The 15237-nt window shown below is 46.9% G+C and overlaps 5 protein-coding genes across 5 annotated transcripts; 3 read left to right on the top strand and 2 right to left on the bottom strand.

Annotated features, from left to right (window-relative positions):
* The first annotated feature begins 665 nt into the window (after positions 1-665).
* Positions 666-1443, top strand: LOC128469043 (histone H1B-like). Its single transcript, XM_053450839.1, has one exon. It carries the CDS (start codon positions 692-694, stop codon positions 1355-1357), a length of 666 nt encoding a protein of 221 aa, XP_053306814.1. The 5' UTR covers positions 666-691; the 3' UTR covers positions 1358-1443.
* A 304-nt stretch (positions 1444-1747) lies between these two features.
* LOC128468888 (histone H3) lies at positions 1748-2268 on the bottom strand. The gene has a single exon (XM_053450705.1). It carries the CDS (start codon positions 2256-2258, stop codon positions 1848-1850), a length of 411 nt encoding a protein of 136 aa, XP_053306680.1. The 5' UTR covers positions 2259-2268; the 3' UTR covers positions 1748-1847.
* A 642-nt stretch (positions 2269-2910) lies between these two features.
* LOC128469033 (histone H4) lies at positions 2911-3256 on the top strand. The gene has a single exon (XM_053450831.1). The coding sequence runs from the start codon at positions 2939-2941 to the stop codon at positions 3248-3250; it is 312 nt and encodes a 103-aa protein (XP_053306806.1). The 5' UTR covers positions 2911-2938; the 3' UTR covers positions 3251-3256.
* A 719-nt stretch (positions 3257-3975) lies between these two features.
* Positions 3976-4423, bottom strand: LOC128468988 (histone H2B 1.1-like). Its single transcript, XM_053450792.1, has one exon. It carries the CDS (start codon positions 4375-4377, stop codon positions 3997-3999), a length of 381 nt encoding a protein of 126 aa, XP_053306767.1. The 5' UTR covers positions 4378-4423; the 3' UTR covers positions 3976-3996.
* A 282-nt stretch (positions 4424-4705) lies between these two features.
* On the top strand, positions 4706-5217 carry LOC128468938 (histone H2A type 2-B-like). Its single transcript, XM_053450749.1, has one exon. It carries the CDS (start codon positions 4728-4730, stop codon positions 5118-5120), a length of 393 nt encoding a protein of 130 aa, XP_053306724.1. The 5' UTR covers positions 4706-4727; the 3' UTR covers positions 5121-5217.
* The last annotated feature ends 10020 nt before the right edge of the window (positions 5218-15237 follow it).

Genomic DNA, 15237 nt, shown 5'->3' with positions numbered 1-15237 from the left:
TTAATAATAAATAACCCCTAAGTAAACTCTTGTCAGCTACGAGTCCTAAGACAATCATCAGACCGACAGGCAGCCAGGCACTAGCAGTAGAAATACAATTTATTTTAAATTATTTAATTGATTATTATTAGTTAAAAATATCCATCATTTTTAATGTTATTCTTTAATGTATAAATATTAGGCTATTCTTAAATAATAATAAATGATTGGGTTATATAAATTTATAGATTAAGTTTAAGGGTAAATTAATCTTTAATAGGTGATACCGTATTAAAAAATTTATTTTATCTGTATTCATTATTTTATTTATTTATTATTTCACACCTCTTGGGTGCTGTTCCCTGGCATTTTTTTTTTCTTTCTTTTTTTTGGGGGGGGGCTGCACGGTTAAAGAAATTCAACTGCTTTGGAGTTAGGATCTATAATTAGAAGTGTGATGAGACGTTTACGCGCAAACGGTAAATATATTTTCCTTTCAAACCCCCCTCTCCCTGACTGCAAATCCAGCGATGCCCCGGCGATCGGCAGCATGGGGAGGTTTCAGAAACGGCGTCCAATCATAGGCTCGCAGGCTACTGCTCATGAACCAATGAATGTGCGGCAGCTCGTCTATAAAAGCCAAACTTCTGGCGGTTTAACCCCGTGTTTACGTTCGATTTGAACTGTTTTGTGGCGGGATCCAGGCAGTGAGATGGCCGAGACAGCTCCTTCCCCGGCGCCTCCCCCGGCAGAAACCTCTTCCAAGAAGAAACAGCCGAAGAAGCCGGCAGCTGCAAAAAGCCGTCCTGTGAAGTCCGGTCCCAGTGTCTCCGAGCTGATTGTGAAAGCGGTCTCTGCGTCCAAGGAGCGCAGCGGAGTGTCTCTCGCAGCTCTTAAAAAAGCACTCGCTGCTGGCGGCTACGACGTAGAAAAGAATAACAGCCGCCTGAAGCTCGCTCTCAAGGGTCTGGTGTCTAAAGAGACCCTGATCCAGCTGAAAGGAAGCGGTGCCTCTGGCTCTTTCAAGCTGAACAAGAAGCAGCTGGAGAGCAGAGAGAAGACATCAAAGAAGAAGGAAATTCCCGTAAAGCCTAAAAAAGTAGCCTCTAAGAAGGTTGTGAAGTCGCCCAAGAAAGCCCCTGCAGGAGTGAAGAAAAGCCCGAAAAAGATCAAGAAACCGTCGGCCGTTGCCAAGAGTCCCAAGAAGCCTAAGGTTGTTAAAGCGAAGAAAGCTGGCAAGAGCCCAGCTAAGAAGGCCACAAAGCCCAAGGCAGCCAAAAGCCCCGCTAAGCCCAAGGCTGCCAAAAGCCCCGCTAAGCCCAAGGCTGCCAAAAGCCCCGCTAAACCCAAGGCTAAAAAGGCAGCCCCCAGAAAGTGAGAAGGGGGGGCGTGGGTTTTGGAGCGCCTCTGGTGTGTGCTTTCCCACTTAATTCCTCACACAAAAGGTTCTTTTCAGAACCATCATATCCTCCGAAAAAAGAAAAAGCGTTTAATCACCGGCCGCGGCTATGTGGGCCACCCGCTGAAAGCCTAGCTCCATACTTGTGTGTTATGCATGGATTCACATATTCGGCCAGCGCTCTCGCTCAGAGCCCTGTCCGTAACATAATAGAGATAGGGGCGGGCTTGAAGATTGTGCTTTGCCGTTACTCGTTATGCCCAGCCGCGAATCGGTCGCTTGACGGCTCGCTCGGTAGTGGGATAACGGTGTGAGATGTTTCAAGCTTGGCCGCGAAGAACAGGGTTAATTTCGTGCATGCGAAGGGAAACACAAAACACAAGCTCGTTTGAGTGACAATGTGGTGGCTCTTAAAAGAGCCTTTGTGGGAGGGTGAGGGGAAAATCGCGTTCGCCCACACCACGTTTATTTAAGCACGTTCTCCTCTGATCCTGCGAGCCAGCTGAATGTCTTTTGGCATGATAGTAACCCGCTTAGCGTGAATAGCACACAAGTTGGTGTCTTCGAAAAGCCCCACGAGGTAAGCCTCGCTGGCTTCCTGGAGAGCCATAACAGCAGAACTCTGGAAACGTAGATCGGTCTTGAAATCTTGAGCAATCTCACGGACCAGCCGCTGGAAAGGCAGCTTTCGGATAAGCAACTCCGTAGACTTCTGGTAACGGCGGATTTCCCTAAGAGCTACGGTGCCCGGGCGGTAGCGATGTGGCTTCTTCACGCCGCCGGTAGCTGGAGCGCTTTTCCTCGCAGCTTTGGTCGCCAGCTGCTTCCGAGGAGCTTTTCCTCCGGTGGACTTACGGGCTGTCTGTTTGGTGCGAGCCATGCTGGTGCGCGCCGATCTGCTTCAACGACGAATCCAACGTAACTGTAACGATTCTGTGGCCAACTCAAGCCCTTTATAGAGTAGAGGTGAATGTGATTGGATACGCTTAATCACGCCCCTCTTTTTCATAGGCTAGGACGATGATTTGAAAAACCCAGCCTTTGATCAAGAGAATTCGGTGTGGAGAGTTATCTTTTTTTTTATTTATTTAAATTAAATGCTCGTTAGCTGCGGTTCTTTTTTTTTATTTAGTTCTTCTCCTCTTTTTTGGTTAGCCTCCTACCTAGTGAAGTTGTGTACTGGGTGACCGTTAACAGCGATACGGCGAAAGCTAAAAGCCCGCCTTTATCTTGGTCTCCGTTTGGCGTTTATTTACAGCGAAATGCTGCCACCTAGTGGTAAATGAGGGATCGTCGAAAGCAATCACGTGGCGGTGAGGGAGGCAAAAGCATTAAGGTTTCCCGCGGGCGGGCTTTTGATATTCCTAAATAGCCAATCGGTGGCTGAGGCACGTTTGGAAGCTTCTCCAGCCAACCAACGATAAGCATATATTCAAAAAGCAACACCCCCTTGAGGCAGCATGGTGCGGTTCCCCATCAGGTCCGTCCAGTACGCATAAAAGAAAGCGGGCCGGCCGTACGCGAGTATTGTGCTGTGGAACTCGTGGAGTAAACGCGATCATGTCTGGCCGTGGCAAAGGAGGTAAGGGACTCGGGAAAGGTGGCGCAAAGAGGCACAGGAAGGTGCTTCGGGATAACATCCAGGGGATCACCAAGCCTGCTATCCGCCGTTTGGCTCGTAGAGGAGGTGTAAAGCGTATTTCTGGGCTGATCTATGAGGAGACCCGTGGTGTGCTCAAAGTGTTTTTGGAGAATGTGATTCGTGACGCAGTCACTTATACGGAGCATGCAAAGAGGAAAACCGTTACCGCTATGGACGTGGTGTATGCCTTGAAACGCCAAGGCCGTACTCTGTACGGTTTCGGAGGTTAAGCTTGTTCACTCGTGACCCTTAAACACCCAACGGCTCTTTTCAGAGCCACCCACACCCTCTCTTAGGCTATGATCATACTCCCAGAGTCTGCCCGCGCTTTTCTATGCACACCTTGAAATAACTAGCTGAACAGTGGCTGGGTCTGGCTATAGATTGAGCTACTGGCAGAACATGGGGTGAGATCGGCAGCTGGTGTCGTCCAAAGGCTGGCCTCGCTTGAATGGGGGCTGACACGTCCCAGGGTTAATAGGCGCCGTCTGTGGTAGTTATCTGAATTCTGTATGTCCCAGTATGTGTGTGATTGTTATTATGACTTTGTCGTCCCCTCATGTCTTATCCTGTTTTCAGGACAATAGACCCACGATATAGCTCAGCTTGGGCTAGCCGCAGTGTTAAAGCAGCCCCTTCTCTCTGCAACGCTGGTTCTGTCTGACGGTGAAGGGGTTAATCCCTTGGGTCCCAGCAGGAGAAATCAGCGATTAGCTGGAATACCCAATCAGCGTACAGATCGTTGCCATTACAGGAGCCCCTTCACCTTGGGCTCCTCTTGCCAAGCAGTCTGGTCGACGGGCACAACACCCCAGCTGATCTGGAGGAGTGAGGAGCACATTTCAATGCTCACAAATGCTCTTCCCAGAGCTAGCAGTCCAACAAAAGAGGCTACATAATTCACATAGCTCTGAGACAGACCGTGTGGGTGGCTCCCAAAAGAGCCTTTGTTTAAAGAGAGAGAACAAAGAGAACTTTACTTGGCACTGGTGTACTTGGTAACAGCCTTGGTGCCCTCTGACACAGCGTGCTTGGCCAGCTCTCCAGGAAGGAGGAGGCGTACAGCAGTCTGAATCTCCCGAGAAGTGATAGTGGAGCGCTTGTTGTAATGGGCTAGGCGTGAAGCTTCCCCGGCAATGCGCTCAAAGATATCATTGACAAACGAGTTCATGATGCCCATGGCCTTGGAGGAAATGCCAGTGTCTGGATGCACCTGCTTCAGTACTTTGTACACATAGATCGCGTAGCTTTCCTTTCTGCTCTTCTTGCGTTTCTTCCCATCTTTTTTCTGGGTCTTCGTAACGGCTTTCTTAGAGCCTTTCTTCGGAGCAGGGGCAGATTTCGCTAGATCAGGCATTGCGTCTGCTTTCCTTTCAACACGGAACACAAAAAACCGTGACGAATACTGAAAGGTTACTGCGCCGGGCCCTTCCTTTTATAGGCACCGCATGCAAATAAGGCCGTTCTGCTGTCTCGCTTCCGATTCGATGAGGTTGTCACGTGTGAAGATGCGGCCGCCCATAAACCGCAGTGCCTACACCGATTGGTGTCTCAGACTATTTCCAGCCGATTGGCTGTTTTGAAAAGGAACCAATCAGTGACGAATAGCGTCACGGGGAAGCTACAAATAGCTGGGTAAGCGAGCGGCGTTTCTTTGTAACGTACTATTTCGTCAAGTATCTGCGCGGTTATTTGTTGAGTCAAAGTATGTCTGGCAGAGGAAAACAAGGTGGAAAGGTTCGTGCTAAGGCGAAGACACGTTCTTCCCGAGCTGGTCTGCAGTTCCCTGTCGGCCGTGTGCATAGGCTTCTTCGCAAGGGTAATTATGCCGAGAGAGTAGGGGCCGGCGCACCCGTGTATCTGGCAGCGGTGTTGGAGTATCTGACTGCAGAGATATTGGAGTTGGCTGGTAACGCTGCACGCGACAACAAAAAGACCCGTATAATTCCACGCCACCTGCAACTCGCTGTTCGTAACGACGAGGAGCTCAATAAGCTGCTCGGAGGGGTCACCATTGCTCAGGGAGGTGTTCTACCCAACATCCAGGCGGTGCTCTTGCCCAAGAAGACCGAGAGCCACAAGCCTGCCAAGAGCAAGTGAGTGCGGTAATCGGTAACCTCAGGGCAATTAGCCAACACCACCAAAGGCTCTTTTCAGAGCCACCCATAATCTCTGGAACAAGCTATATCTGTCTTGCTATAAATTTGCTGCAAACTTCTTTATAGGCAACTGCTTTCCACTGCAGTTTTTCAGCCCGATGTTTAGTTGCTGGGCTTAACGGTGGCTAAACACCATTCATACAAGCTACATCATACACCCTACCGCTCCCCCTCCGTCCGTTTCAGGGTTAAAATTCGTGGCAAAGCTGCCAGCACTTACACGGATAAATATGGTTCTCAAGAAAGGTGGGTGGGCAAGTGCTACCACACGGTGGCAGCATTGCATAGGAAATTGTGGTTTACCGCAAATTAATGTGTCAGAAGCCGGGAATCCCTCAGCTGTGTGATGATCGTGTAGCTGGCAATGGTCTGGGGAGCGTATTAATGAATTTGATAATCACTGAGAGAGAGCCGTGAGTAGCTCCACTGTAGACATCTCCCTTGCCTCTGAAAGCTTAATTGCTAAGAAGGAATTAACCCTTCATATACCCCAAAGCAGTGATGCGAAGTTCGGATCAGTAAAGTGAATCGGATCATTTCGAGTCGGTCACTGAAATGATCCGATTCATGATCCGAATCTTTTGCCCAGTCCCTCCCTGCAGTCAAACTAAGGATTGGCCCCGCCCCTTTCATTAGGGTCAATGAACCCTCCTGCCTGGCTGCCTACTCTAGCGATGTCACTGAAGGAAGAGAATCGTTCAGAGATTCAAACCATTCAGAGAATATCACTGACACCACACTTTTATAAATAAATACATTAATAATCTTCACTGCCCCCAGGATTTAGATTCCCCTTAGATTGTCCACCTTTAGATTGCTTTACCTCTAACTGCACCTTTAGTTAACTTTATTAAATTAACCCTCAGTCATGGGCGTAGGAACCCCTAAAAATCTGGGGGGCATAGCAGTTTTACTGGTAGGGTATATTCTTGTTCAGTAAACTGGGAATTGTTCATGGCAAATTTTATATAAATGTATGTGTGTGTGTATGTACAATTTCCGCACAAAAAAAGTATCATGTTCAGTTTTCACAGAGAAGCTCTTTATTAAACAAACAGGTCAAAGAAAATTAACCGAAAGTTTGGCCTATATTTCAGTTATTTCACTTAGAACAACTGGTAATAATGCTTTAAGTAATGCACAATTGCCAACATTTTAACAAAAGATCCTACAGAAATACAATGATGCAATTAACCCTTTCCGCATTTGTGGTCTGGGAGCAGACAACACTTAAATACTCTTATAGAAATATTTTATTAACTGCAGGCAGAGTAAGACCCTACAACCAACGCACTGTAGTGGTTATGGTGCAAAGTAGCTGTTTTGCACACTGGGGCACAGTCATGATCCCCAAAACTGTTCCCACAAAGTTAGAAGCATAGTGTTGTCCAAAATGTCTTGGTTTATCACCTTCAGCTCATAAAACGTTCTACTGGGTGAATGGGAGAAAATTCCCACAGAAACTCACAAAAAAAGACAAATCTTACAACCACAGATGGACCCCACTGGACACGGCCACAGAGACTACTATGATGTATTGAAGGAACCATCTAAGACTCCTAACACGTCATACACACAAGAACATATCCACACACTTAAACACTTGAATAACATGCACACGCATGCACACACTTACGTACACAAACACAATGGGTTAAACGTGTTACAGGGAATCATAATCTTCCCTTTAAGTACGACATGCCTGCTCATACACACATATGCACTGCTCTTACGCATGCCTGCCCACAAAAACACACGTATACGCTGCAATTGCCTGCACATACACACTTGCCAGTACTCACACATATGCACTACCCTTATACACGCCTGCCCAAACATACGTAATCTGCTCACACACACACACACACACACGCCTCCCCATAAATATACACCGCCCTTGCACATACTTACAAAGACGTATACACTATAAGACAAATACACTCCTTATATACACACATATACACTGCCCATACAGACGTACACATATACACTGCCCATCCAGATACACACATATACACTGCCTATACACACGTACACATATACACTGCCCATACACACGTACACATATACACTGCCCATACACACGTACACATATACACTGCCCATACACACGTACACATATACACTGCCCATACACACATACACATATACACTGCCCATACAGACGTACACATATACACTGCCCATACACACGTACACATATACACTGCCCATACAGACGTACACATATACACTGCCCATACACACGTACACATATACACTGCCCATACAGACGTACACATATACACTGCCCATACACACGTACACATATACACTGCCCATACACACGTACACATATACACTGCCTATACACACATACACATATACACTGCCTATACACACATACACATATACACTGTCCATACACACGTACACATATACACTGCCCATACACACGTACACATATACACTGCCCATACAGACATATGCACATACACGCACATATACACAGCTGCCCTATACACATATGCCTGCCCAAGTGCCCATACACATGCCTTACCATATGTATATGCACACACAAATCTACCATCAGACCCCCCCACCTTCGTTCTCCACATCAGACCCCCCCCACCTTCGTTCTCCACATCAGACCCCCCCAACCCACCTTTGTTCTCCACATCAGACCCCCACAACCTTTGTTCTCCACATCAGACCCCCTCCCACCCACCTTTGTTCTCCACATCAGACCCCCTCCCACCCACCTTTGTTCTCCACATCAGACCCCCCCACAACCTTCGTTCTCTACATCAGACCCCCCCACAACCTTTGTTCTCCACATCAGACCCTCCAATAATCAACCACCCACCCACCTTGGTTCTCCACAAATCTTACCTTTTCTTCCTTCTTCCTCCTTTCTGCTTTCTCTTCCTCCGTCCTGCTTCCTGCTTTCTGCTTCCTCCTTTCTGATTTCTGTTCTAACTTTCCTTCTGTTTGCCGCTCGCAGTCTGTGCAGTGCGGCTGCGGACAGCTGTTTCTGCTGAGCGCCGGGGCTGGATATAATCGTCATATCCCGTCGCCCGGCGCTCAGTTACAGACAGCTGGTGAGTGTGACCTGAATACAGCTGTAAGACTGGTTGGGGAGATCACGGATTTCCCTAACCAGTCCTGCAGGCTGCAGCTGCCGATCGGGCAGCTGTGAGCACCCTCACAGCTGCACCCGAGTGCACTCACCCTGGGGGGGATTTCTATATTATCGGTCCCCCCCGCATGATTTCCTGGGGGGGATCCGTCCCCCCCGGTTCCTACGCCCGTGCCCTCAGTCCTCAGCATTAAATTAACCCTAAACACCCTATTAACCATTACTGCCCCTAAATTAACCCTAAAAACCCTCATTAACCATAACTGCCCCAGCGCGGCTATCGGACCCACGCCGGCTGTCCCGCGGTCCATCCCGGGGGAAGCTTCAACCTACTGCCGCTTGGCTCCCCTTCCCGTCCTACCTCATCCCTGTATCACCTGCCCTACCCATGGACTTCGGCTCTCGTAGCCCAGACACCCTCGCAGAGACTGGGGATCCCTTGTCACTGGAGCCGCTAGAGAGGTGGCGATCAGGCAGTGCGGCTATCGTACAAACGCCGGCTGTCCCGGGGAAACTTTGATTTGCTGCCGCTCGGGGTCCTTACGGATATTGCTCCGCTAGTGTCGGTGTGACGGACCGACCAGGGACCTCAGGTTCTCCCTCTCCACCAAGAGCGACTTCTCCCTTCAGGACAATAATTCCCCGCAATCTGTAGGCAATATCCCCAAGCAAAGTAAAGGGATGTCGCTATCCAGTACCCAAATAACCAGGCAAGACTAGTCTTTAGGTACAACAAAAGGAATAACTGTTTATTATGGGACAGGTGTCGCCTTTTATAGGTAGGGACACCACGAGGGGAGGAGGAGCAATACAACAGGACACCGGGACCACTAAGTCTGGGAGATAAAGAGCACACATTATCTTTATTAGATTATCTCTCAGACCTTAGTGTGCCGTGTGCAAACTTTTACAAAATAAGGCATTAATATAAATTTTTATTAGTAACACATTAAAGAGTTTCATGTCACTGGATAACATTAACTGAGGGGTAGGGTGACTGTAGGAACCATCACATTACTCCCCCCTTTGTTTCCAGTGACAGACCCGGCTAGACCCCAACGGGGTCGGCTTAGGGCTGTTTCTTTGGTTAGGTGGCTAACTCCGATTGCAACGCGCAAGCATAGTCCTGGAGGCCATCGACGAGTCGATCTACCATCCTTTGGAACGTCGCCGGAGCGTTCTTCATGCCAAACTGCATTACCCTAAATTGGTATAGTCCCAATGTGATGAAGGCCGATCTCTCTTACCACGAGAGATGCGGTGTAACAAATCATCTACTCGGGGCATGGGGTACGTGTCAGTCACAGTCCGGTCTTTGAGCCTGTGGTAGACTACACAGAACCGAGTCGTCCCATCTCTCTTAGGCACTAGGACTACCGGAAAAGCCAAGGGGCTCTCGGTCGGCTCAATCACTCTCTGATCGAGCATCTCCCTAATCTCCATTAACATCCCTTCTCGGACAGACTCAGGAACTCGGTACGCCGCTTGGCGTAACGGGGTCTGCCCTGGAGTCTCCACGCGGTGGTGCATCCGGGGAGGGCAGAGAGAAAGCCGCCTCTCTGATCTAACAGCTGGAGAACTTGGGCCTTCTGGGATTCCCCTAACTGCACCGCTAACTATATCGCGCCAAGTTCCCTCGTCCCTGACGCTACCTGGGCCATGGTAATCCCTCAGGGTCATCTATCGCAGGGGTGCAAATAACTGCTACTTCCTCGGGACGCTCCTGGTAGGCTTTCAACATGTTCACACGGAAGGTTCGCTGGATCCTTCCGTCTGCACATTTAGCTACCATGTAGGTGGTTTTGCACAGTTGCTTCACCACCCGATACGGTCCCTGCCACACCACCTGCAGCTTATCGTGACGGGATCGTTTAAGCGCTAGGACCTTCTGCCCTACTTCAAAGGCACGGCTCCGGGGCGGTCCGGTCGTACCACCGTTTCTGCCAACCTTGCGCCACTTGAAGGTTTTCCCGGACCATGTCCGTGTGGTTCTTCAATCTATCCCAGAAGGCCAACACGTACTCTACTATTGTCGGTCCTTCGGTCCCTGCCAGTGCTCTCTAAGCAAATCTAGGGGGGTAACGGGTGGCATGGTCCACGAGAGTGAGGATAAATTTCCCTTCTTACTCCCGGTAGCATATGAGATAGGTCCGCCTATCCGAATAGGGCAGGGAAGATTTAAACCCCCAGAACCTCCCCTTTACCCACAGTTCTTTCCTGCCCTATCCGGGTAGGTACATCCCCCATTTGTTGTTTTCAGAGCTCGTGGCAGAGCTCTCCTGTCCAGCGCTGCAGTCCCGCTTTGGGTAGCGGGCAAGCGTTTCTCGGCCATTTTAGCCCTCTCCGGTCCGGTCCTCGGTAGGAACCTGTTTACCGGAGCAGGGAAAGGCTCCTTCACTCAGGGTCCTTGGTAGGACTGTAGCCTACTTACCTTTAGCAGCCCTTGGGCGGGCTAACTGGAAGCAGAACGCCGGGACTCTGCTTCAGTCTGCCGACGATTTCAGCCAGGAAGCGTCTGATCTTTGCGGTGGCGTGCTTCCGGTTTCATCTCAGTCTGCCAGGAGGCATCTGAGGTCAGGAAGGGGGCAGATCTGTAAGCAGCTCTCAGGTCAGAGAAGGTTTTTTGGCGGTTTTCTGGACCTTTTTCCCTCGGTTTGGTAAGGTTTTTTTTATTAGCTTGTACTGCTTTTAGTTTGCAGTTTTCTTCTGATGAAGAGTCCTGGCTTCCTGAGATTTTCTGTTCTGGTGTTTTATGCCTCTTAACCCAAGTAGGTTATGAGTCTATGGGAATTTGTCTGCGTTTGTTTTTTCTTTTTGTTTTAACCGTCTCCTATCCTTTATTATTAGGATGTCACTAGATAAGCCAGACCTCCCTGAAGAATCACCAAGCTCCTAGGAAGGCTGCATCCAAGACGAAACATTTTGCCTGTAAAAACTGCAAGGCTACAATGTCTGACGCCTCTAGGAAATTTTGCTCATCCTGCCTCAAAGCCAGAGAGGAGTCCATTTCAGAATTCAAGGAATCGATGAAGGCTGAGCTTCAGTCCACTTTTCAGCAGATTAAAACCTCTGTTATGTTTTCTTTACCTCAGCCTAGATCTGTGGGCCCCGACCCTCGGCCTGGGTTCTGGCCCTCTGGTCAGGATCCTTACACTTCAGATTCTGAAAAGGATTGGCAGATGTAAGATCCCGAATCCCTAGAGGAGGGGGAACTATCGGAAGAATCCTTCTTCTTTCCAGCAGAAGAAGTAAACAAGCTGGTTACTAGACTTGCGCATTCGTCTTCGGGCGAACATGAAAACGAGCACGAAGAGGCCGTTTTTTTGTTCGTTCAGAAGACACGCCGAAGAGAATACAGTGCCGGCAAAACGTAGGTGAAGACGAAGACTCACAACCACGAAGAATCGAAGATTCTTCGCGATCGTCTTCGTTTTTGCCGCGCAGCCGCCAAAATTTCAAACAGGAGTGAGCTGATCTCGTCTGTCCAATCAGCTCACTCTTGTGACGTCACGCTAAGGGTCTCGTCCAATGCCTGTGCTGCTGTTTTTTTAATTCTGAAGGCGCCTTTATAAGACCAGAGCTTGCCTGAGAGATCCATTCATTTTTCGCTGTGACTGCTTTGGCAACACTGCTGTGCTGCATCCGAGCGTTACAGAGAGATTGTTCTGTTCTGTGTGAGACTGGTAAGCCTTAGCCTGCCATTTCTCACAGTATACTTCATCCTCACTTCAGTGCTACTTAATATAATTAATAATAATAATTTGATTATTTTTTTTTTTATTTAATTTGTCATCAACTGTAGTGTAAGTGCTGTTGAGTTGACAGTGCACCCAGTGCCTCAGTGGCACTGGGGTGCCCTTGCCCTGGGCTGGCACTAGTGCCTATTGCCTGTCCTGCTTAAATAAATTTATAAATAATAATTTAATAGAATCTATAATTTAATAGTTCATTATTATATATATATATATATTTGTCAGTCATATATATATATATATATATATATACTATATATATTATAGTATACTAGTGTAGAGTGTACTGTAGACATTCATCTACTAGTGTCTAATTTAAAATCAGTAATATTAATTAATATAATTAATAATTGAATTCGTTATAAAATTATATATATATTTGTCAGTTATAGTTAGTAATAGTATACTAGTGTAGAGTGTACTGTAGACATTCAAGACATCTACTAGTGTCTAATCTAAAATCATTAATATCAATAATTCTATAATTCTTTCTTGTCTTAATAGTTAATTAAATTAGCTATAAATAAAAGTAATAATATTAATTAATTACTACTAGCGTATAGTTCAGCTAATCTTATTTGTACTGGTGCTGCAGCTCTATAGTTTGTGCTTTGTTTTAGCAACAGTAAGAGACCAAGTCAATTTTTCTTAATTAATCTTTCATTTTATTTCATTTGTTTTGCTCACCTCAGTCCATCAGTGAAGTGAACTTGTTGGGCTAGTGAGTGCAGCCGCATAAGTGCTGTGTTTTCTTTTGATCAGCAAGCAGTGACGTTAACTGTTTTGCAAAGATTTTCTCATTTATTTTACATTTTATTTCAATTTTATTAAAAGTACCCTTAGTGTTTTGCTCACCTCAGTCCATCTGTGAAGTGAACTTGTTGGGCTAGTGAGTGCAGCAAGCAGTGAAGCTAACTGTTTTGCTCTGAAATTTTATTTTATTTCTAATTCTTTTCAAGAAAAATTGACTGTGACGAGCTGTACTAAGCAAAGCTTCAAGCTACTAGCTGTAGTACTAAAATAATTCTAATCTTCTTTAATCTTAATCTATAATATATTATCAATAATATATAACAATATAAATTCTAATTCATAATCTATATTCTTCTATCTATAATACATAATATATAAGTAAATTATTTCTAATCTATTAATATTATATAACTTAATATTAATTAATAAATCATATACTGAATCTGATTTAACCTCACTTTAGCTTAGTGGTTTTGAGAGCGTCTGCCTAGAGGTAGACTTATAGTAAGGAAATAAAGCTTTAGGCTAGCATAGTAGTAGGCTAAGCTCTTAGGCCCGTGTAAATTCAAATTAAAAATAAAATACTGCTAGTTCTTAAATAGTTAATCTTGAGTTAATAATTTAAATAACTTTAGGACTTTGGCAGATTGCACACAGCACAGTGCAGTAGTGCATAGTTTTACTTTTTAAGCAGTAGCACTGAAGAGAACTTCCTCTAATTTTTTTGTCTTTAATTCGTTTTTCCTTTTTTTTATTTTTATTTTTTTTTTTTTTTATAGTTTTTTAAACACTACACTACACTACACTACACTACACACACAACACAAAATTTGAAATGGATCCTCCTTTTGGGACTAAGAAGGGACAAGCTCCATCTACCACCACCACCACCACCAGCACCACCACCAGTTCTAAGATGCAGCCTTTGCGTCAGTCTAGTCGGCCAAGTAGGCCAAGCTCTCGCTTATCATTTGGGCAAGCATTGCTTGAAGGATCATCAAGTAAAGGAAAGGCACCAAAAGCAGGCAGTAGTAGTGCGGCTAGGCCCACAAGCTCTATGGTTTTTTACGGAAAGCCTAAAGCACCAGAAGCACGTTCAAAGTTAAAGGGTAGCACAAGTAGTACCAGCCCAGTGACTAAAAAGAAGTGCCTTTTGCCCCAAGCAGCATCTTCCCCATCCACCAGCAGCATGCAAGGTACCAAGCAGAGCCAAATTAGCAGCAAGACTCAGAGGGGTCCCAAACCAAAGCTATCTCATTCCTTTGTAGGGAAAACCACCACCACCACCCCCACCTCTACCGCATCTACCACCACTAGTGCTGCGCCTACTGTTCCCACTGGTACCGCCACGCGATGTCCTCCTAGTACCTCTAGCAAGCCACCAAGTCCTTACAAAATTTTTGTAAAGACAGTTAGAGAGAGGGCTACACATAGTGGAACTCCACCTAGCGAGGTAGCAGAGGAGCCTGAGACTGAGAGGCCAAGTGCAGAGTCTATTCTTCCTGCTCGCACTACTACTAGTCACGAGTCTCACGAGGATATCAGTCTTAGCTCCAGCCTAGCAGGAATTCCATTCGATCTGGCTAATGAAGAGCTAGACTATGAGCCAGAGGAAGTAGAGGAGATGAGTGGTCAGGAATCAGATTCCTCAGGGAGCAGTGTCCAAATGACTAGTGCACAATTTTCCCCTGAGCCTCCACCTTCTCCGCTACGATCATCACCATCACCACCACCAGCAGCAGCAGCAGCAAAACCTAGCAAATCTAAAGCAATTAGCAGTCCCACTATGGCCAGTACTGTTACCACCAGTCCCACCACCACTAGTTCTGCCTCTGTTCATCCACCCCGACCAGTAAGAGGAGCACCCAAGGCACACTCCAAGGCTATGCGCGCCCCAATTTGGGAGCACTTTGAAAATGTTGAAGAAGGGCGCTATGGAAAGCAGCAGAGGGAAAGTGTCTGGCCATTTTACCAGTGCTAGCATGAAGCATCACCTCAGCACTCAACACAACACTGTGCTATTGGGGAAAGATGCAGAAGTAAAACTTAGTGCAGGCAGCATAGCTGGTGGTCGTGGAAAAAACCCCAACAGCTTCTTCTTCTGAGCCAATAGCAGCAGCAGCAGCAACTAGTGCTGGCAGCCAGAGACCAAGGCAGGTTGGAGCACTGCATGTCCAGCCCACCCTGGAACAATTTGTGGCATTCCAATCCAAAAGGTCAATGCCCAAACAGCAGGCCAATAAAGTAACGCGACTGATTGGTCAGTTCATTGCTGTTGGAGGGGCATCCTTCTCTATGATCGAAGGGGAGCCTTTCAAACAATTGATGGCGGCTGTGGCTCCACAATATACAGTTCCGTCACGTTCCACTTTCAGCAGGAACATTGTCCGCTCGCTGTATCGGTCCTGTGTTGCAGCAGTGAAAGAGGAGCTTTC

This window comes from Spea bombifrons, chromosome 11 (genome assembly GCF_027358695.1).
Source record: "Spea bombifrons isolate aSpeBom1 chromosome 11, aSpeBom1.2.pri, whole genome shotgun sequence".
NCBI classification, from domain to species: domain Eukaryota; kingdom Metazoa; phylum Chordata; class Amphibia; order Anura; family Pelobatidae; genus Spea; species Spea bombifrons.
This window is presented reverse-complemented; position numbering and strand designations above follow the sequence as displayed.